At 48.2% G+C, this 22,570-nt stretch overlaps 1 protein-coding gene across 3 annotated transcripts in view; it reads left to right on the forward strand.

The window, feature by feature from the left end:
- Nucleotides 1-21,064, forward strand: part of ATP6V0A2 (ATPase H+ transporting V0 subunit a2) — a 36,579-nt gene extending 15,515 nt beyond the window's left edge. For all 3 annotated transcript variants that reach the window (XM_032309795.1, XM_032309797.1, XM_032309796.1), the window contains 14 exons: nucleotides 1,242-1,324; nucleotides 2,755-2,848; nucleotides 3,543-3,755; nucleotides 7,642-7,792; nucleotides 7,994-8,130; nucleotides 8,325-8,512; nucleotides 8,601-8,691; nucleotides 10,911-11,029; nucleotides 12,107-12,317; nucleotides 13,720-13,839; nucleotides 15,382-15,501; nucleotides 17,199-17,316; nucleotides 17,766-17,937; nucleotides 18,607-21,064. In XM_032309795.1, coding sequence (XP_032165686.1) covers nucleotides 1,242-1,324; nucleotides 2,755-2,848; nucleotides 3,543-3,755; nucleotides 7,642-7,792; nucleotides 7,994-8,130; nucleotides 8,325-8,512; nucleotides 8,601-8,691; nucleotides 10,911-11,029; nucleotides 12,107-12,317; nucleotides 13,720-13,839; nucleotides 15,382-15,501; nucleotides 17,199-17,316; nucleotides 17,766-17,937; nucleotides 18,607-18,706 — 1,917 coding nt within the window. In that variant the 3' untranslated portion in view covers nucleotides 18,707-21,064. The remainder of the gene's footprint in view (nucleotides 1-1,241; nucleotides 1,325-2,754; nucleotides 2,849-3,542; nucleotides 3,756-7,641; nucleotides 7,793-7,993; nucleotides 8,131-8,324; nucleotides 8,513-8,600; nucleotides 8,692-10,910; nucleotides 11,030-12,106; nucleotides 12,318-13,719; nucleotides 13,840-15,381; nucleotides 15,502-17,198; nucleotides 17,317-17,765; nucleotides 17,938-18,606) is intronic.
- Nucleotides 21,065-22,570: the final 1,506 nt, after the last annotated feature.

Below are 22,570 nucleotides of genomic sequence, written 5' to 3' on the forward strand. Positions count from 1 at the left end.
TTCCCCTCTTCAAACCCACCACGGGCTTCCTGTCTCACTTGGCAAAACGCCCAGAGCCTTATAGCGTCTCCTCTTGCGGCTTCGTCACACACCTGCCCTGTCCACCCCCCATCAGTGTGTGGCCTCCTTGCTGTCCCTGTCCCTGCTTCCTCACGAGCTCTCTGTGGCACACAGAGGGTGTGGCCAGTGGCCACAGTGGCCCGCAGTGGCCACACGGCTTCCTCCCTTCCTTTAGCCTTTAAGCTCCGATGTCCCCTTCTCAGAGAGACCTTCTCTGGTCACCCTATTGAAAGTCACAGCCCCCAACCCCGTGCCCCCGTCACCTCCTCCAGCTCTGTTTCCTTTGCAGCAGGTACCACTTCCCCCCGTGGTGGGCTCTGTGTTTTCTTTGTGTCTCTCACTGGGAAATCGGATATATCCCCCCCCCTTCCAGGTCAGGGATTTTTGTCTCTTTTGTTCAGTTCCGTATTCCTAGCACCTAGAACAGGGCCTGGCAAATAGGCTAAAAATGTACTCAGTTTTATATAGAGAGTATTTCTCAGTATTTATGGTAGCTCTGTAGGGTCTCCATGGACACGTGAATTAGTGATACTGAACCACTGTCCTAGGGAAACACAGGGATAGTTTCTGCAAGCCTCTGCTTACATTTTTGTCCACCGATCAATACTAACCTTGTTTTATGTGTGTTTCTATTTAATATGTATTGTGGATTCATTAACACGGAACTCTTGCCAAGAGCGCTGTGACTCACGCCTGCATGAAGCTTATCTGACACATGGCATTTTGTGTGTGAGGCGCATCTCTGCCTTCTTGGGCCCAGGAACACTAGCTAGCACTTCAGCATTACGCCCGAGGACCATTTTAAATAGTGAAACCACCAGCAAAGAGCCCAGAAGTGTGAAAAACATAACTAAACTGTGACAAGGCTCCTTTACCGTATGAGATGGAACCAGGAGGCAGAGAACTGCCCTGTGTGACCTCAGCTGGATTAGGCACACCCCGGGACTCGGACTTTGGGCCTCTCTGCGTGTCTGTAAATGACCCCACGCCGTTGCCAGGGCTGATGTTAGGGGAAGAACACGCGGCCGGGGTGGGTGAGGGGCGGTTACGGAGCCTGGGGGCCCGAGGGCATCTGCACCTGTGGAGGGTGTGAAGGGGCCAACTTGTGACAGAATTTGAGCTGGCAGAGTTCTCAGAGTTCTGGATACAGGAGTAACAATGACCCTGATTTCTTCTTCTAGGGAGAAGTTATAAAATGGTATGTGTTTTTAATATCCTTTTGGGGAGAGCAGATTGGCCACAAAGTTAAGAAGATATGTGATTGGTAAGAACAAACGTTTCATTTCATCTCTGTGCTCATGTACAGTGGCTTCTGGTTCTCCCTAAATAGCTCTGTGTTCGAGGGGACATGCAGCGCGTGCAAAGATTGCTGTGCTTAGTTCTGTGTCTTTGTTTTTAACATTTAATTAGCCCTCTCTCTTGCCAGCGTTGTACATAAGATGCTTTAGAAGTAGAGACTGTTTTTAATAACATTCTCAGGTTTTATTTCTTCCCTGGGCATCAGGGCTTAAGAATAATTGGAGAAGGAACCAAATCTGAATTTTTGTGCCTCCGTGTTGCACTGAGCTCCACAGAGGCCTGTCTGTCATCAGGGAGCATCTGGTTCATTTTAGGCCGAACATTCGGCAGGTTTCTCTGTGCGCCGCGGGGGAGGAGGCCCGGATCCAGAGCCTGGCATCGCCACCCACTCGCTGGGTGAGCTCGGCGAGCCCCACGGCCAGGCCTCATTGGGCTTTGGGACTGAGGCGACACAGGCGACACGGGGGAGGAGTGCCTCAGCGAGAATCTCACTGTGACGTATATTCTCGTCACCAGTGGAAAAATAAGCAAGAGCCAAACAAAAATGTCAAAGAACACCCTTTGTTTTTAGATGGTCTTGTTTCTTTGGGAGTGAGGATAGGCTTGGGTATTTCCTTTGCAAAGTGTTTCCCAGAGGCTGATTCTCAGTCACGGGTGGCCTGGAAAGCCATTTCAGGTTTTATATGGACGAATCTGGTGTTATTCTTACAAATATATATTTATTTTAACATACAGTACAAAAATTGTAACCAGCACGCAAACCCCTGATTTCATAGATATTGTTGCTTGGGTAAGGCTCGAGTTAAGTAGTTTTAATAGTCAGAACTTAAAATGTTAAGTGTGGCGTAAAAATGTCAAGGTCGATGGGGAAGACGGCCTCTGCTCCCCCTGTGTTGGGGTGCCGTGTGGCCCCCAGGAGATGGGCCCTGGGAGATGAGGGAGGGCTTTACTGCACCGCGTGTCAAAGGCAGTTGCTAGGAAACCAGAGCTTTTTCCCCTCCCACGGCCCTTTATTTTCTCTTTCTTTTAAGGTAATCACTGTTGTGTGTTCTTGCTTTTGTGTTTCAAACTTGTTTAATGATTCGCAGCCCAAGGATGGTGGGGAATTTCAGAAAGTAGGAACTGGGAGCGAGCTCCGGGGGTCATCAAGGGCAGGAATGGAACATGGAACCGATTGTGTGCTCGGTTTGTTCCTTCCTGCGCACATTTGTGGAGTGTCTGTGCGGGTCTGCGCACCGTGGGTCGGTGCGTGTCTGCGCCTTTTTCTCCCAAGGGGCTGCTTTTATCCCATTTGGAGGGAGATGTGCCTGCGTGGAACACTGAATTTAGTTCTGGTGTTTGGTGTAGCCTCTCCTGGTCCCGACGGGTGCGCGACTATTAAATTCTGTCTCCTAGTTACCACTGTCACGTTTACCCCTACCCGAACACCGCCGAGGAGCGGAAGGAGATCCAGGAAGGACTGAACACCCGGATTCAGGATCTTTACACGGTGAGTGAGCGGGAGATGGTCGCCTCCTTCTCTGAGGCGTGTAAAACATTTATAAATCCGTTTGCTTTCTTTTTTGATACGGAGAATTTTGGTGCGGCCGAATGGAAGTGTTTCAGGGAGATTGGGCCATCACTCATCTCCCTCCTCTGCATGCAAGTTTTCTTTTAGCGGCCTGTGAGAGACCTAGGTGGTGGTGAAGGGACTTTGGAGAAGATTCTCTGGTCATCAGTGTGTTTAAAGTGGTACCTGTTATTTTGCTTTCACCATGTTCACTGATGTTTCTGCTAATACCGGTGAGAGCTATCGGGGGCAAGAAGTAGACTCCGACCCCCTACAGCAAAAGGGGTTTCAGGCCACATGGAGGGTGGAGGTGGTGACTGTAGGGGTGACAGGTTGCTGAGCTGAGGCTGGGAGTGGCAAGAGTGGGGCGCTCCGTGGGCCCAGCCCGGCCATGGCGCTGCCACCCAGATGGTGACATCTAACCACGCTTGGGGTGGTGTCCTGGAGGGTCAACTCCCTAGAGGGAGCCTCAGATCTCCTGGGCTTAGGTTTCTGCCCGCTTCCCAGTGGTGCTGGGGTCAGGACGAGAAGGAACGAGCCACTCCCTTGCCTGCCCCCAGGAGAGGCAAGTGCCCGATGGACGGAGACCGACAAGTGTCCCCAGTGCTGGAAGCCCGTGTTTGTTCCCACCCAGGTGCTTCACAAAACCGAGGACTATTTAAGGCAAGTGCTGTGTAAAGCCGCCGAATCCGTCTACAGCCACGTCATCCAGGTGAAGAAGATGAAGGCCATTTACCACATGCTGAACATGTGCAGCTTCGACGTGACCAACAAGTGCCTCATCGCCGAGGTCTGGTGTCCCGAGGCCGACCTGCACGACCTGCGCCGGGCGCTCGAGGACGGCTCGGTAAGGTGACCCGGGGCCCGCCCCTGCCGGGACCAGACGCCGGGACGGGGCTGTTCTGGCGGCGCGGGGCAGCCGGCTGCCCCGCACAGGGGAAGCGGGACAGCCCTGAGCGGAGAGAGGCCACTGAATGGGCTGGTGTTCGGAGAGCCAGAGCTGTGCCGTGCGTGTGCGTGTGTCGTCTGTGCTTGGAGTACGGAATAGGGTCTCGTGGTTGAAAGATGTCTGTAAAGTAAAGGACACAGCGGAGCGGCCTCCTCCCACCCCTGTTGCCTCAGAGATAACTGCTGCTCCTTGTTACGTCTTCGAGTTTCGTAGTCGTAGGGAAGCAGGTATGAATGGGTGGTTTTCTTTCTTTTTTTAAAAGATTTTATTTATTTATTTGACAGAGAGAGAGAGAGATCACAGGTAGGCAAAGAGACAGGCAGGGCGGTGGGGGGCAGAGCAGGCTCCCTGCTGAGCAGAGAGCCTGATGTGAGGCTCGATCCCAGGACCCTGAGATCATGACCTGAGCCAAAAGCAGAGGCTTAACCCACTGAGCCACCCAGGCGCCCCAGTGATAGTTTTCTTCACAAAGGGGTGCGTGCTATTCATTGGTACTGTTCTTTCCACTTAATCAGACTTTGCTACTTTTTATAACTATGTAATATTCCACTGTGGGGATGTACTATAGCCAGTTGCACGGGTCCCCTGCTTGTTCACGTGGTCTGTGGTGTCGCGAATGCCATTGCAGTGACTGACACCTGACCCATCTGCAGGAGAAAGTCCCAGAGCGCCTGGCCACGTCAGTTTGATGATACCAGCCACTGCCCTGCTCTTATTCTGAGTGAAGTTGAAAATCTTTTCCATTCAGGAGCCACTTGAATATTCCTTTTTTTTTTTAAGATTTTTATTTATTTGACAGAGAGACAACAAGAGAAGGAACCCAAGCAGGGGCAGTGGGACAGGGAGAAGCAGGTTTCCCACAGAGCAGAGAGCCTGGTGCGGGACTCGATCCCAGAACCCCAGGATCATGACCTGCGCCAAAGGCAGATGCTTAATGACTGAACCACCCAGATGCCCTTATAGTTTCATTTTTTATTTTATTTATTTATTTATTTTAAAAAGATTTTATTTTTTTATTTGAGAGAAAGACAGTGAGAGAGAACATGAGCGAGGAGAAGGTCAGAGGGAGAAGCAGACTCCCCATGGAGCTGGGAGTCCGATGTGGGACTCGATCCCAGGACTCCAGGATCATGACCTGAGCCGAAGGCAGCCGTCCAACCAACTGAGCCACCCAGGCGCCCCTATAGTTTCATTTTTTAATTAAAAAATTTTAATTTAGATTGAGTTAACATATAACGTATTGTTAGTTTAGAGGTCAGTGATTCTTTTATTTTTATAAAATATTTTTATTTATTTATTTGACAGACAGATCACAAGTAGGCAGAGAGGCAGGCAGAGACAGAGAGGAGGAAGCAGGCTCCCCGGTGAGCAGAGAGCCTGATGCGGGGCTCGATCCCAGGATCCTGAGATCATGACCTGAGCCGAAGGCAGAGGCTTTAACCCACTGAGCCACCCAGGCGCCCTAGTGATTCTTTTAATACATAGTTTAAAGCAAGTTTCAGAAGAGTTCTCCCGAATTATGCTTTTTGGTATTCGTTCTGTTCTCTTGCTCTGGTTTCTTCCTTTAGGACCCACTGTCAGGTTTCAGTTGAACCTTCTTTGTTTTTCTTCAATGTCTGTCACTTTTTCTTGAGTTTTTTTTCCCCCCTCTTGAGTCCTTTTTATCTTTCTTTACTTCTTTTTTGATTTTTTTTTCTTTTTTTTCTTTTTTGATTTTTTAAAAATTACCATTCTTTTGCCTATTTCTCTTATGGCTTTGTTAACCAGGAAGGTTTCTTCACCTTGGGAGTTCCATCTAGTGTTGTCTCGTTGCTGAATATTTTTTCTTTTATTTCTGATTGCTTTCTGAGTTCTGTTAACCTCATTTATAATGGTATTTATCTAATAAATAAATACCTATCTAATAGGTATTTCTAATACCTAATTCTGCTTCCTGGTGCTTTTTCATATCATGCATTATTTTCCTAATTTTTTTTGCTCATTTTGAAATGAGTAAGGTAGATTTTTGTCTGATTTGTGGACATGTCCTCCTGCTCAGTCTTTTTTTTACTATAACTTTTTTTTTTACTATAGTCTTTTTTTTACTATAACTTTATGTAAGTTTTGACCTCCATCTTTCTTTTGATCACTCTAAAATGTAATGAGTTTTCTGAAAGCATGTTTAAATATTCAAGGAAATTCTGTATTAGACATAATATATATTTATACATACGAAAATATTTTTAAGATACAAAAGGGAACCATACATTACATAAATATAAATACATCATCTGTTTTTATCTTGGTTTTACGGAACACGTTCAAGGTACTTAAGGGACTTTTAAAAGAGGGCAGATTCAGGATCACTTTCCTAACTTCACAGAATTTTCTTTACTACTTCTGAGCAGGGATCAAAAATCTGTAAGCCCTTGGACCTGAAGCTTCCTCTCTCCTTCTTTTACCTGGACCTTCTCTTTCCTTATCTCTTGTGTTCCTGTCCTGCTCAGTTTCAGTTTCATTCCCGGGTCTCTCATCAGTGGGGCGCCCCTGTGGCGGGAGGATGTCCCGGCCGGTGTTCTGTGAGTATGGGGGAGCTGGACCGCTGTGTCCCCGCAGACCTCACTTCCCGTGGACCCCTTGCACTCATATGCTCTGGAAGTAGACAGAACCCTTCCCAGTTCCAGCTGCTTTTCTTGGGTCGGCCTTCTGTGCTTTCCAGGGAATGCCTTTGACTCTCTTGAGATGTTTCTTCCTTGGGTCTCTCCAACGGCACATTGCTTCTCTCGCTTCCTCTGGTCTGGAGACTCTTTCTGTGCAGGTGTCATTGCGTTGAGCAGTTTGTCCCCATTTGCATGTGGTGGCTTGTGGGGACATGCTTTTGTGAGAAGTGTTGTCTCTGGGATTTTGGTTTTGCTCTCTGGTTGCCCTGTCTGCTCTTGAAGGGATTCGGGGCGGTTCAGAACTCTGTGCCATTGGGGATTTTCCCAGAATCCCCTTACTGGCAAGTATCTTAAATAGAATTTGACAGGAAAATCGACTCCTCTTCTAATAACCTGTTTTACTTTATTTAAAAAGGTTTTCCCGGGGCGTCTGGGTGGCTCAGTGGGTTAAACCTCTCCCTTCGGCTCAGGTCATGATCTCAGGGTCCTAGGAGTGAGCCCCGCATCAGGCTCTCTGCCTGGTGGGGAGCCTGCTTCCCCCTCTCCCTCTGCCTGCCTCTCTGCCTACTTGTGATCTCTGTCTGTCAAATAAATAAATAAAATCTTTTAAAAAAAATAAAATAAAAATAAAAAGGTTTTCCCTCCCACTATGAATAAACACATTTCTGAAGAATTGTGAATGCTGAAGGAGAAAGCTACGTACATGACTTTGCTGTACTAATGTTGACATTTTGATTCATTCTCATCTATTTTTTGGTTTTATTAGTAATATTGTGTAGTTGCCTCCAGATTCCTCTTGAACATTTTGAAGAGATAAAAGATTAAATTTCAGTTTTACGTTAGTGACTCTGAGACTGCCTTAAGTACATATCCCTGTCATTCCCGGCCCTGCTGTCGGCTTCCTGCCCTTGCAGCCCGGCTGCACGCTTCCTTCTGTAAGACCGAACCCCCAAGTCCTCCCCCCAAGACTTCTGACTCCTGTGGCCACTCAGCTGCCCTTGACTCACCCTGCCAGGCCCCCCAGTGGTGGTTTGCACGTCCCCATGGGCCACGCAGAGCCTTGCCTGTCCGGGCTGGCAGGGAGCCATTGGTTGTTGAATGAACTCTTGGATGGTAATTTTTTTTTCTTTCTTTTTCTGCGAAAGAGAGAGAGCGGTGCTACGATCCCCTCGTTCATGAACACGATCCCAACCAAAGAAACACCCCCGACTCTCATCCGCACCAACAAGTTCACCGAGGGGTTTCAGAACATCGTGGACGCCTACGGAGTTGGGAGCTACAGAGAGGTGAACCCAGGTCGGAAGCCTGAGGAGTTTTTGTCTGATCGCTGTCGCGTCTGCCGGCGAGGATGCGGCCGACGCTTGCAAAAGGCTCGCGGCTCCTGTCGTGTCCGCCTGTCCGTTCTCTTGCGGGAGTTCTGGAGAAAGCCGAGTGTTGGCATGAACTAGAATTTTCTGCCTCTGGCGAACCAGGTCTCTCGCTTTCCTCTCCCTGCAGCTGTCTTCACCATCGTCACGTTCCCCTTCCTGTTCGCCGTGATGTTCGGAGACTTCGGACACGGCTTCGTGATGTTCTTATTTGCCCTCTTGCTGGTGTTGAACGAAAACCATCCCAGACTAAAGCAGTCACAGGAGGTGAGAGCATAGACACTCCCGCTTGTTACACTGGGGTGGGCGATTAGTAGTCGTTCCCCTCTTTTTGACTAAACAGGGGCCGTTTCTCAAACGTGGGCGTCTGGCAGTAAGCGTCCCTGACTGGGCTGGAAGGGGCGTGGGCCTGTGGGCAGCGCTGGGGCGTCCCCTGCTCACGGCCCCCGCTTCGGCCGCAGATCATGCGCATGTTTTTCAACGGCCGCTACATCCTGCTGCTGATGGGGCTGTTCTCGGTGTACACGGGCCTCATCTACAACGACTGCTTCTCCAAGTCGGTCAACCTGTTCGGCTCCGGCTGGAACGTGTCCGCCATGTACAGCTCCAGCCACGCCCCGGCGGAGCGCAGGAGGATGGTGCTCTGGAAGTAAGCGCGCGGTGTTCGGGGGAAGAGCGTTTCCCGAGGCTCCTCCATCCCCCGGCCGTGCGGCCGCTCACTCCGCTCTCTGTTACAGTGACTCCGTCGTCAGGCGCAGCAGGGTTTTGCAGTTGGACCCGAGTGTTCCTGGAGTGTTCCAAGGCCCTTACCCTCTTGGCATCGATCCCGTGAGTGTGCTTTTTCCTCGTCATGATCGCGGCTTTCTCTGGGGTGCCGCTTGGTTGTCATTGTCACGGGGCTCCCTCAGGCTCTTGGGCATGGCTCACACCGTTGCACACCGTGGGGAAGATGCCCTGGGGGGGTTTCTGCGTGGGCGGCAGTGGCCCATGTGCGTCCCTAATGAACTTGGTTTAGAGACGAAGCTGAGCTGTCCCTTTGGGAAAGCAGGTCAGTGCAGAGGGGCAGTTGCACTCCGGCATGGTTTCTGACCTGTTTGTACTCTAGGGAGAGCCGGCCCTTCGGGAGCCATTCAGTGCAGGCTGCTCCCTAAGTTTCTTCTTTGTATGTGAGGATTATTATTATTATTTTTTACCCTTTGATCTAGAAAGAAATAGTATGGAGTTTTAGAGCCTGAAAGGGAGCTCAGAGTTCTCAGGGTGCTTGTGGAAGTAGTTTTTGAAATGGGAAGTGTTGGAAAAGGAAGACGTAGCTGCAGGGGGCCAGGAAGGACTGCTGTCCCCCACAAGGTCATTCCCCAACCCCCAATAGCACTCGGTGAGCCAGTTCCCCACCCCCACCCCCACCCCTGCCTTCTTTCCAGGCCTCCTCCAGGCTGAGGCACTGTTTCTCGGGACTGTCCGGCATCTTCTGGAGGAATCTCACCCTGGAAAGGGGAGCTTAGAGACCAGCTCAGAATTGGTCTGGGGGCACATGCTGTAACTGCGTACAGGAATGAGAAAACAGAATGACACAGGTCCAGCCTACCTTCTTCTGAGCTGTCCAAGCCTCCGAATTATTCTGTTCATTCTCACCTCTACACGTAATTTGTATAATTCAGCGTTTTTGCTTTCTGTCTTCATATAATTGGAAGCATGCAAAAACTTTTATAATAATTCCCTTTGGTTTTGGAGGCAAATTCCTAATAACGTGTGGCCTAACTTGAAGGAAAGAAAGGTTTCTAATAAAGGCCCCGAGGAAGAAAGTTCAGGTGGGTGTTTTGAGGGGGAGGAGGAGACTGAGGCATGGTACTGCTTCCTTTTGCTTTGGTTTAATTTTAAAAATCAACATTACTCTGATCTAGTTCAAAAATAGAGCCATGTGTGTACCTGGTGTATGTACAAGGTACAGGTCTCCTGAAAGGTCTCCCCCGCCCCGTCCTTATCCGCTCAGCCCCCCACCTCCAGCACGGGAACCAGTGGGGCTAGTCTCTTGCGTTTCCTCGCAGGAAACAGATACACCTTTCTCTTCCCCCCTTCTTTGCCTGAAAGATCGTTCTGTGCCCAGTTGCGTTTAGCTTAGTCGCCAGACAGAGACTTCGTGTTGCTGTTGCTGTGTCGCACTGTTGCTAGTTTTCCTGCTGTCCTGCCCCCTCCTGCCCTCTGGGTCTCACAGTGGCCGCTGGCAGCCCGCTCTTCCCCACCGGTCCAAACAGTCAAGCTGAAGTCAGCCGAAAGTCTTCTTTCTAAAGTCTTACTTGCACTTAAAAAGAACGAGTCTTTCTGTCCTAAGAGGTCCTGTTTTCCTTTTCCTAATCCCCCCAAGTGAGGGACTCAGGATGATTTTGTCAGAGAGCGAGAGAAGCAGTCACAGTGGGCTCTGGCGGGGCTGGGACAGGAAGCCCCGGGGAGTCCTGCCGGAGTCCCTGGGCCTTATCAGCAGCCGCTGGGCCTTATCAGCAGCGTGGTTTGGCTGCTCTGGGCTTCTGCTTCCTTCCTCTCTCTCTCCCCCTCTCCCCGCTTCCTTGTTTTCTGTTAGACTTTATTATAAAATGCACATACACGGAATGTATAAAACATGTATGTAAAGTTACAACATGCATATTTGTATGGCCCCTGCCCAGGGTAAGGGACCCAGGGACCTGGAACGGCCCCGCTGTCCCCAGAGGGAACCCCCCCCCCCACCCGGACTCTGTGTTACTCTCTCTTGCGCTTCCTTTTAGTGTCGCCGCCGAGTCTTGGAGCCCTAAACACAGTCCTGTTTCATTCCGCGTCCTTTGAACTTCACCTTAAAGATAGCAAATTGTTTATAACAGTCTGTGGCCCTGGTTTAAGAAAATCAGCGGTTCTCAGCTCAGAGGCGTCAAGAAGAAAGTCGGAATGTTGCCTTCTTTTTAAATCTCTAGCTGCCTTTTGATTTAAGGGAGGACAATGTGCCCAGTGTCCCCTGGGTGCCCCCAAGCAGTTGAAGGAGGTTAAAGATGTCTTGTCTTGTTTTGTTTTGTCTTCAGATTTGGAACTTGGCCACAAACCGTCTCACTTTTCTAAACTCTTTCAAAATGAAAATGTCTGTGATTTTAGGAATTATTCACATGACTTTTGGAGTCATTCTGGGAATATTTAACCACTTGTAAGTACAGAATTTTTTTTTTTTTTAAAGCAGTATTTATAAGCCAAGCTTGGTATTTCTTAAACTTTGCTTCTTGAGGGTAGACTATATGGGTCTTAAAGGCAGCTGGTGTGGTGGTGTGTTGTTTCTTTGATTCAGTGGTGACAATACAGGTGTTTGTTCAGTGATTGGTTTATTTAGCAGCTATTTATTGAGTGTATAGCACACGGGTGCACTATACTGCATAGGGCACTGGTCTACAGTATGTGCATCGAGTGGTGCTAAAGACAGAATACAGGCTTTGCCCCCATGGAGTCCGACACTTGAGGGAGGGAGGCATGCAACATGTACCTTCCGATATATTTCTGGAACTGATTTTTGTTATGTTCTTTTTTCATTTTATAAATTAGAAAACTGTTTACCAGCATTAGTGTGTAAAGAGGAAGAGGTTGTATTTTCTTTTTTTTTTAAATTAAATTAAAAAATTTTTAAAAATTTTTATTCATTTTTTCAACAGAGAGAGCTCACAAGTAGGCAGAGAGGCAGGCAGAGAGAGAGAGGAGGAAGCAGGCTCACCGCTGAGCAGAGAGCCCGATGCGGGACTCGATCCCAGGACCCTGAGATCATGACCTGAGCCGGAGGCAGCGGCTTAACCCACTGAGCCACCCAGGGGCCATTTCATTTAATTTTTATTTTAGATTTGATTTATTTATTTGACACAGAGAGAGAGAGAGATCACAAGTAGGCAGAGAGGCAGGCAGAGAGAGGGGGAAGCTAAGCAGAGAGCCCGACGCGGGGCTCGATCCCAGGACCCTGAGATCATGACCTGAGCTGAAGGCAGAGGCTTAACCCACTGAGCCACTCAGGCGCCCCTGTATTTTCTGACTCTAACTGGGTCTCACGATGAAACACCAGCATTTTCACTGTGCTTAAACTTGTTTTCTTCATGGACATACCTGAATCCTGTACGAGTTGTCAGAAGACAAAGGCTGTTCCACTGAGCTAGACCTCGTCCCAGGGAATGGAAGAGTACTTTACGCTTTATTCTCTGTCTCAGTCCAGACTGGCTCAGGGTTTGGTCGATTCCTTTTTCCCTAGGCATTTCCGGAAGAAGTTCAATATTTATTTGGTTTCCGTCCCGGAACTTCTCTTCATGCTCTGCATCTTCGGGTACCTCATCTTCATGATCGTCTATAAGTGGCTGGTGTACTCGGCCGAAACCTCCAGAGTTGCCCCGAGCATTCTGATCGAATTTATCAACATGTTTTTGTTCCCGGCTAGTGAAACAAACGGCCTGTACGCAGGGCAGGTGGGTAATGCTCCTTTCCACTCTCAGGAACTTAAAGGAAGTCCTCCTTTTTGTGTCGATTAGTGGGTGATGGAAGGTGCTTTCCACAGCCTTCCTGGGCACGTAGGGGCTTCCTGTTTCTCTGGACGTGATCACATGAGCTGCCACCCTGCCCTGGATGCTGGTCTGGGGGATCTGGTCGAGCAGTGTTGTGGGAACTCGCTGCCACTCGTAGCCGTCTGAAGTGCTGGGAAGAAAGTGTATTTCTGGAGGGTTTCTGAGTGCTGGCGAATCCCCCTCTTTTTCTAGTTACTTTATTTATTTATTTAAAAGATTTTTATTTATTTATTTGACAGAGATCACAAGTAGGCAGAGCGAGAGCAGGAAGCAAGTTCCCTACCAAGCAGGGAGCCTGATGCAGGGCTCAATCCCAGGATCCCAGGAGCACAACCTGAGCCGAAGGCAGAGTCCCCAACCCACAGAGCCACCCAGGCGCCCAATATCCCTACTTTTCTTTTCTTTTTTTTAAAGATTTTATTTATTTATTTGACAGAGAGAGATCACAAGTAGGCAGAGAGGCAGGCAGAGAGAGAGAGGGAAGCAGGCTCCCCACTGAGCAGAGCGCCTGATGTGGGGCTCGATCCCAGGACTCCAGGATCACAGCCTGAGCCGAAGGCAGAGGCCCGACCCACTGAGCCACCCAGGCGCCCCAGTATCCCTACTTTTTAAAGAAAATGCTTTTAGGGGGCGCCTGGGTGGCTCAGTGGGTTAAAGCCTCTGCCTTCGGCTTGGGTCATGATCCCAGGGTGCTGGGATCGAGCCCTGCATCGGGCTCTCTGCTTAGCGGGGAGCCTGCTTCCCTTCCTCTCTCTCTGCCTGCCTCTCTGCCTACTTGTGATCTCTGTCTGTCAAATAAATAAATAAAATCTTTAAAAAAAAAAAAGAAGAAAAGAAAGTGCTTTTAGTTTTGTTCTGAATCCTCTTTTAGTATTTTTCTCACGTAAAAGTGAATCCACTTACTATGTGCTCATGTTCCTTATGCCCTCTTTGGAATGATAATGAAAAAATCCAGAACAGGAATATAAAGAAATGAACAGCTTGTATTGGTATTCGCCCTCTTACGGTATTTTCAGAAAATTAATTAGCTGGAGTTTGAATCTGTCCAGAATTTTCTTACTCGTTCCTTAGATCGGAACCGAATGATACTGTCCCATTCTGTCGGCAGTGTTACTCTTTGGTTCTAGAATTCAGCTAGGAGTCTAGAAGACATGCACCAGCAGGAAGGATTTGGCTGTTTACATTCTGTTCCTTGTTACTGCGAAGAAGGAGACGCTGTCCTTGGTCTTCGCTCACCAGTTGGGCCGGGGACCCTGTTCGCACTGTCCTCGCATCCTAACGGGCTTCCTCCCCTCCACGCCCGCAGGAGCACGTGCAGAGACTGCTGCTGGCCGTCACCGCGCTGTCTGTCCCCGTCCTCTTCCTAGGAAAACCGCTCTTCTTGTTGTGGTTGCACAACGGGCGCAGCTGCTTCGGAGTGAGCAGGGTAAGCTTGAGTCGGGAGCGTGTGCGCGGGCGGCGAGCCGAGTCCGCTTTCAGGTTGTACAAGGAGGAGCCCAGGGGACGCCTTTCGGAGGGTCCGAGAGTCCTGACTTCAGGCCAGAGCCTCCTTCCTTCGGCCTGCTGTGGCCCGTGCTCCAGAAGCTTCTACAGCACGTCGCCCCTGCTCCAGCGAGCAGCAGGCCTGTGGGGAGTTGGAGCCAAGTCCTTCAGCTCGGTTGCTGTCGTTAAAGCGCTTCTGTGCCTTGATCTTGATTCTTGATTTTTTTTTTCTTTAAAGTGTTTTTTTTTTTAAATGTAAATAATTATAGAAAACATGGAACGTAGAGAAAGCGGGGCGCTCTTCTGTCCCTCTGTTGTAGCCAGGGTCACCCTTTTGCTAGATTTCTTTCTAGACTGTTTTCCTGTGTGTCTGCTTTCTCATTTTACTTCTTTAAAATCTACTGTGATAGAACAGATATAACAGACGTTTCCGTTTCCACTGTAACTTTCTGTGAGTGTGCGGCCCGGGGCACCAGGCACATTGCCAGGGCTGTGCGGCCGCTGCCCCCGCCCGACTCCAGAGCTCTGTCATCGTCCCCAGCGGGGACCCTGGCCCCGGGATGCCGACTCCCCACTCCTCCCCAGCCCCTCCGCCTGCTGTTGCTGGGGTTCGACTCCTCCCTGTGTGCGCGGACCCACACCGCGTCTGTCCTTCTGTGCCTACCTGTGTCACTGAGCACCATGGCTCCAGCTTTACCCCTGTCACCCCTTTTAAGGCTCAGTCACATTCTGTTGCGTGGCGAGACCGCATTCTGTTTGTCGGTCTGTGCATTCGTCAGCGGATGCTTTCATTGTTGCTGCCGTTTAGCTCATGTGGCTCTGCTGCTGGGAGCCCGGGCGTGTGAGGCTCTGTTCCAGCCCTTGCCGTCGGTGCTCTTGGATACGTACCTGGAAACGGAGCCGTGGGATCACGCAGAGGGGGTTAATTTTCCGAGGCCCCATCGCCGTTCTGCCGCTTCACATCCCTGCCGGCGGGGAGCAGAGAGCCGGTTCCTCTGCACCGCATGGAGACTTACTGGTCTTTTAATAAGCCGGTTCCTCTGCACCGCATGGAGACTTACTGGTCTTTTAATAACAGCCATCTTAATCGGGGGGGAGGAGGGGGAGTACTTGTGGCCTTGCAAACGACTTTTTAATTTAATTTAATTTAATCTTTTTGATTTCAAGTGTTTATGTAAGTTCTGGTTAATTAATACATACGGTACAATTGGTTTCAGGAGTAGAATTGAGTGATTCCTCACTTACACACAACACCCAATGCTCCCCGCAACAGATGCCCCCCTTCAGGCCCGTCCCCCATCTAGCCTGTCCCCTGCCAACCCTCGGTTTGTCCTCGGTTTGTTCTCTGTCATTAAGCGTCTCTTAATGACTTTTTTATTCTCAAAGAACTGAGTCCTTAAGAGAAAGGAAGGGGCGCTGATGTTGGATTTGTCCCGTCCTTACGATTTCCAAGGCAATGACTCTGCCTTCTTTTGGTTGTTGTCAGAGTGGTTACACGCTTATAAGAAAAGACAGTGAGGAAGAGGTTTCTCTGCTGGGAAGCCAAGACATAGAAGAAGGAAATAACCAGATGGAAGATGGATGCAGAGAAATGACATGCGAAGAGGTAATAGTCTCTGTTACTGTCGAAAACACTACACTGGAAGCCAAGCTCTCCGGTGCCTGGCTGGCTCAGTCGCTCGATCTCAGGGTGGTGAGTTCGAGCCCCACGTTGGCACAGAGTTTGCATAAAGAGAGAGAGAGAGAGAGAGAGTGAAGAAAAAGCAACTAAGCTTTCATGGAGGTAATCACCATGAGAATGAAGATAATAATCATCTTAAAAAACAAAGAGAAACTGAACTCCAGACACGGTCACACAAGCTTCCCAGACGCTGCTTTGGTCATCTGTTCGTCAGAAGGGTTCTTCTCGTTTTGCTTTTTCAACTTTGCGGGGGGATTTGTAGTGTTACTATCACGTGCTGTCATGGGAAGTGACTTCAGATGTCACGAGCTTTGCTTTTGGAAGGTTCTTGTCTCAGAACTTTTTCCTAGTTGTAAGGAGGAGGCGGCCTGCTTGACCCCGGCTTTAAGGGCAGCCTGCTGACTGGCTCCCGTCAGGACAGGAGCCGTGTGAGCTCCGGGCTTAACTGGTTTGTGGGTCTCCAAGAAGTCTGGGAACTTCTTGGTTCTTGGCAAGTTTGTTTTCCGTTCTGAAGCCAGTTGGCGCCCCAATTTTGGAACCTTGGCCACAGCTAGTGCTGACTGATTTTCTTTAGTCTTTCAGTAAGAGAGAAAAGTGCTCTTGGCTGATTGTTACATTAGGAAGAATCCCCAGGACGTACTATGACGATCTGTCTGGGGTCACTTGCCATCCCCAGACCAACAGCTGCTCGGGTAGTCCGCACGGGCCGCTGTAGCACAGAAACCGAATGTCAGAAGTCCAGGTTCAAGATGTTGGCGGGGCTGGTTTCTCTTCCTTGGCTTGTGGACGGCTGCCTTCTCAGTGTGTCCTCACGGGGCCTTGTCCTCCGTAGGCATGTGTCTCTTCTTGTAAGGACACCCACCCTTAGGATCTCTCTTCACCTTAATATTCCCCTTCAAGGCCTTGTCACCAGACACAGTCACACTGGGGGTCAGGGCTGTAACACAGGAATTTGGAGGGGGACACAGTTTAGCCCTTGAGCTGGCGCTGGGGGTTTGGGATCAGTGGCTGGAGAAGCAGATCCCCCCAGAGAAGGGAAGCACAGTCCTGGCCACACACAGCTGAGCCGTTTTGCTACTTCATGTTCGTGGAAGCTTCCTTTGGTCATCCAATAAAGACTGAACAAAATTTCTTATAATCAACATTTTATAATTATTACGTAACTGAGTGTTTTGATTTGGGACGATTAATGATTCCCAAGATCATAACAAAGACCAAGCGGTAGAGCCGGGAGAGCGTCGGGGGCCTCCTTTCCAGGGTCGCGCAGCCTTTTCACCATCAGGGGCCCCTCTTCACAGTTTCTCTTTGTGAGGCTTGCGTTTACCTCTCAGACGTGCACGGGTAGCCAGAGTCTAGCTTCTGAGTCACCCTGGGCTGTGAGGGTGCCATAGGGGAAACTGAGGCCGGGAGCGCTACTGTGTAGGTCACAGAGTGGTCTGTGGTAGAGCTGGGAGTGGAGCTCGGAGCTTTGCTTCACTGTTCCTCATGCTCTGGGTGTTGTCCCCAACATCGCAGACGCCACTTCTGTCACCGAGAGCGAGGGGGCGGAAGTGGGACACAGGGTGACTTGTGGGAGCGCGCGGGCAGTACACTGGACCTAACACATGTGTGATCTCTCCCAGTTTAATTTTGGAGAAATATTAATGACCCAAGTGATTCATTCCATCGAGTACTGCCTGGGATGCATCTCCAACACCGCTTCCTACCTGAGGCTCTGGGCTCTCAGTTTGGCTCACGCACGTAAGTCTTCGCTCAGACCCGCAGTTCCCAAACTCTGTGCTGTGACACCCCACCGTGCCACAGGGAACCCCCAGGGAGGCGTGTGGGCCATCTCCCGTATCCGAGGAAGCACAGTCCCATCTTTCAGATGCTGTGTGAACTAGTGTTGTGTGGGGACAGAGCCAGCCCGACCCCAGTTTGGGTCAAGTCCTCTCTCTGGGAGGCAGGCCTCGGATTTTTCTGGCATGCCCCGTTTTCCTCAGGGTTTGTGATGATCAGGGGCTGCTTAGCCTCAGGGGCTGGTTCACTTTGACATGAGAAGCAGATCACATCTGGAGTCGGTAGGCGTGTGTATTATTTCGTGGGTAATAAGTCAGAATTGTCAAAAGGAAACCTGGTCCCATGAGCTAATGGCGGTGCCTCGGCGCGTGTGAACAGAAGTGAACTCTGCCAACTGCCTCCGCCCGCAGAGTTGTCCGACGTCCTGTGGACCATGCTGGTGCGTGTGGGCCTCCGAGTGGACACCACGTACGGAGTCCTGCTGCTGCTGCCGGTCATCGCACTCTTCGCAGTTTTGACAATTTTCATCCTTTTGATCATGGAAGGCCTTTCTGCATTTCTTCACGCCATACGCCTCCACTGGTGAGTTCGAAATTCAGCTTTGAGACTGTTACTTAAAAAAAAGGAACCCCCTTCCTACATGTAGATATATATAACCTGCAGAGATCTGGCTACTTCAGGGAGGCTGGTGCTTGCCTTCCCGACCCTGGGATCTGGATTCAGATCCCCCGAGTTAAAATGGTATTTTGTTTCTGAAATATTATCACTGACATCTAAAAGAAGATTTATGCTTGCTGGATACCTCCGTGTGCTTAATGCTTTTAATTCATTTGGGGTCTGGAAAATTCCTTTATCTTATTGTAAAATAAAGTAAAAATTCTTATGTATTTCTTAACGTATAACTATTTCTAGCATATATCGGCTTACTTGTGTGTGTGAAAGTACCAGAGTGCAGAGAGAGGCGCGTCTGTGTGGAGTGCATGAGGTGGCCTGATGGGTTTGTGTTTCTGTTACACACGGAGAAAGGCGACATGGGGCACATACAACATACAACATACAACAATGTACTTTAAGTCAAAACACTTGTGCCATGAGAGCACATACAGAAGGGAAGCAGCTTCAGCACAGGAAATTTGGTTTTTTTGTTTTTATTTGTTTTTTAACTTACACATGTTGTTTTAAGAGATGTTGGAAGTGTTATTCACAATCTTTCATTGATACACTGAATTTTTTTTTTTTTTTTTTTTTTAGGGTAGAATTTCAGAACAAGTTCTACGTTGGTGCAGGCACCAAATTTGTTCCTTTCTCATTCAGACTGCTTTCGTCGAAATTCAGTGACGACGTGGCATGATCACGTTGCTGTACCTAACGAGCTGTCAGATTTATGGAGAATTATCATGTTACAGAATTTCACTTACGTCAGATTTATGATAGGAAAAATTCCGTCTTCATTGATTGCCTTATGATATAGCCAAATAACTCTGTAAGATATACCTCTTCCTCTGTTAAATATTTTGTAAAGTTTATCAACTTCAGATCTCTAAATTTCTTTCAGTTTTTACAATGAGCAAATATAAGTGAAGGCCCAAAGTTACGTTTAAGTTATTTTTAAAAATACAGGCTTGGGGGAGAGAAGCAGTTTTGAACGGCTCATTGAAAATGGTCTTCGATACTCAATTCCTTTTTACCCTATTAAAAAACAAAAAGTCATTCTGTCGCTTGACGTTGTCAGATAATATTTTCCAACAGCTGAGGTTAAGTATAGTTTTTTAAAAAATTTAATGACGGATAATCAAAAGATTCACGTTCTGCCTGATTACAAGTATGTAAACATTTTTTTACTGTATGCTGTCTAGGCCTGCAAGTAGGGGGCTGTTTCTACAATTTTGTCTTGTTTTGATAATTGGGGAAAATGGGATAAAATAACGAACAACAGATGGTTATCCCACTTGTATATTTTTAAAAATATTCTAATCCTGTTATCCTTATGTAAAGCCAATTATGAGAATTGTATGTTTGAAAGATAAAACTGTATCCTGAGCCTTAAAACCCAGCGTGACTGTAGAAGATACAATGTGGATGTGATTTGAACTTCAAGACCAGTTTAGCTGATGTTACTGAACCAAAAGGGGTTTATATTGAGTGAAGGGCAGAGCAAAAAGTAGTGTTTTGTATATTTTTATAACAAAATATAAATTAAGATATTTTACCATGAAGAGATTGCACCTCTCCTTGAGAACAGTATGATTATAATTTTTTACTTTCAGACTAATTCTAAATAAAGGTCTGATAAAGGAATTTAGAGTTAATTTAAACTTTCAAACACTGTTCAGATCAATTGAAAATTAATTCTTAATTATCTGTAGTTTAAATTCATCTGTTCACGTGACATTCGGTTTTGAATGAATGTGGGTCAGTCGTACTGAACATTTTAACCTGTCCAGACAGTCCCTGACTTAACAATCGTTCGATTCAGTGAATTTTGATTGAGTGATGGTGCAAAAGCCATACACATTCTTGTAATTTCGAATCTAGACCTTGTCGCGGGCTCCCGATCCGCGGTCCTGTGCTCTCTTGTGATGCGGGGTCGCGGTCACTGCTCCTTGTCAGCCCTGCGATCACGAGGGTCCCAGACGCCCCCGAACCCTCACGGCTGAGCCGTCTGTTGCTGTCAGCGCCGGGAGTCAAGAAATGACACGAGGGAGTCGACACTTCCTTATAGAACAGGCTTCGTGGTGGGTGATTTTGTCCAGCGGGAGGCTCGTGTTGTGCCCTGCGCACGCGGAAGGTGGGCCGGAGGTTGGCTGTGCTAGATGCGTTTTCAACTTAGCAGATTTTCAACTTACGCTGAGACCCCATTGTAAGTCAAGGAAGATTTATATTCTTGTAAATTATGTTCATTTTTCGTATTTTACTGTAGTTGATTTTAGATAATTATTTTCATAAAGAAATCTGCGGCGTTCTCACTTCCTTAACGTTCTGAGGAAGGCGCACGAGAAGGCCGATTTGTCCCCGCACTGCTTCACCTGGCTGGTGGCAGAGGTTGGAATTTACATCACAAGCTGAGCTTCTGGGAGCCTGGAGTCGAAGCGTATCTTCTCAGGGAACGTCAAGACCGGTTTGCTGAGAGGCAGGGACTGAGCACGCTGACCTGGGACTCCGCCATGAAACCTTTCTAAGTGTAGTAAACGCGCCGGGCTGCTTCTAAGTGAGCCGGTTTGGAGGGGCTGCGTTTTGTCCCTCCTGTTACAGTGTCAGACCTAAAACGGTGCTGATGAGGCTCTAGGAATTGATTCTGCCCTCAGAGTTCAGTTTCCCTGGCAAGGGGTAATGTTGGTTGCACACTTCTTTGGAGGGGACACAAAATCTCAGTAACGCTGCTCAGGTCGCAGACTTGTCCCTACCAGCTGGCATCTTGATTACTGCTTACTCCAAGGAACTGTGGTAAGAAAATGGTAACTAATTCATCCCTGGGAAACCCCCGATTTCAGGGCACCATTAACTGATTCGTAAACAAGGGACATGCGGCGTCTGCTGGAATCTTTTAGGGCCCCCTCTGGTAACTTGTTACGGGCCAGTTGGTCATTCTTAAGGAACAGCTCTTATCAGGATATAGAACAGAGAGGGCAGAGTCATTTCTTAAATTGAAACCTATGTAGTAGTTACGTAAGCTACCTTATTCTATGAAAAAAAAAAAAAAAACAAACAATAGTATAACTTCTGTGAGAGAACTCTCTAGAAATAGAGTTTGATGATGTCTTTCAGGCACCAGGGGACTTTTTTTTTTTTTTCCCCCTCCCTAAAGCTATAGGTTCCAATGTCAGGTTACCAGAGTAGTTGCTGCACTTAATTTTTAAGCTGTTTGGTAGAACTATTCCACGTACAGTTTTCAAGACAAGACTTCATTCCCTTAGTAGCAAATATCCAGAGGAAAAATGGTCAGTTGTCTGGGGAATGTCAGATATCTGTGTATTTTCCCAAAGAGGACATGGCATGACGGCCACCTTTTCCAGTTTTGATTCAGGTGTTCACTCTGTGTCTTAATGCAGTCCTAACATAAAAATCCAAGGGATTTCTTCAGGAAACAGAATTTGATTTCATCCTGCGAGGGTAAGGAATGTCCCCGTGGTGACATAGTTGTGATCAGTTAAGTAACCCAAAGTGTGTTCTGATGATCACGGTGAGCTTTTTATTCATTGCAGATCGGACTTTGAAAAGATTCACCTTTTACCGAATGCTGTTCTGTCCTTGGTTTCAGGGTGGGTATTTTATAAAAACATTCTGTTCTCAGTTTTCAGCCTGCTGTAGCTTAATAAGCCATAGAATATAGCTTAGGTAACTTTTATGATATTTATGAGTTAAATATTCAGACATTGTAGGGCCTGATTCATTTTGGAAAACAAAAACAAAACTTCTGTAACTGGTATGCAGTCTGCATTTAGAAACAGTAATTTCTTCATTAAAATGTTAAAGCCAGATTTGCTTGCATGCCATCTGGTACATCTCCAGTAAGGTTATTCAGAAACCTTAATTCAGGATGATGAAAGTAAGGCAGTTCCAAGTAATAGTTTTCCAACAGCCAGGTCATTGATGCTGAGCTTTGGTTTAGAATTGTAAGAAAGACTTCAAACATTCCACTTGTTCCTTGATGGGAAAATCCAACAGGAAGGCTAAGTTCTTAGGGTCAGCCTTGTCATAAAGAGACTCAGCTGTGGGGGTGGGGGTGGGTAGTGGATCACAGTCACTAAGTGAAAGCTCCACAAATGCATGAAAGGACAATTTTGCATCTTTCTATCAGTATTGAACTTCCTTTTACTAATGAAAAATAAATATATTTTTTAAAACATGGGTGTTTTGCTTCTTTATATCTGGGCTTGGCTGGAGAGTCAGAGCGCTTGGCCCCTCTCCTGATCCCAAATGCCAGAAGTCAGTTGTCCCTTCTTGGGTCTCCCTCTTCTCCAATACCATGTGCTGCAGGAAGGAACCTGTCCCTTCTTGAACTCTTGGAGAAGTATTTGCCCTTCTGAGGCCCTTTGATCCACAGTGGCTGGCGGCTTGGACTGTCAGCCTCGCCTCTGACTCTGCCCCTGCCCCCTCCGAGGCAGGGTCGCCTTCACCTTGCGCCCCCCCGCCCCACCCCGCCCCGTCACCTGGCTGGCCTCGGCCGGCTTAGGGGCACCATGGGCGGGACGCTCCCCGGCGGAGGTCCGCAGTC

The sequence above is a fragment of the Mustela erminea genome, chromosome 13 (genome assembly GCF_009829155.1).
Source record: "Mustela erminea isolate mMusErm1 chromosome 13, mMusErm1.Pri, whole genome shotgun sequence".
Lineage (NCBI taxonomy): Eukaryota > Metazoa > Chordata > Mammalia > Carnivora > Mustelidae > Mustela > Mustela erminea.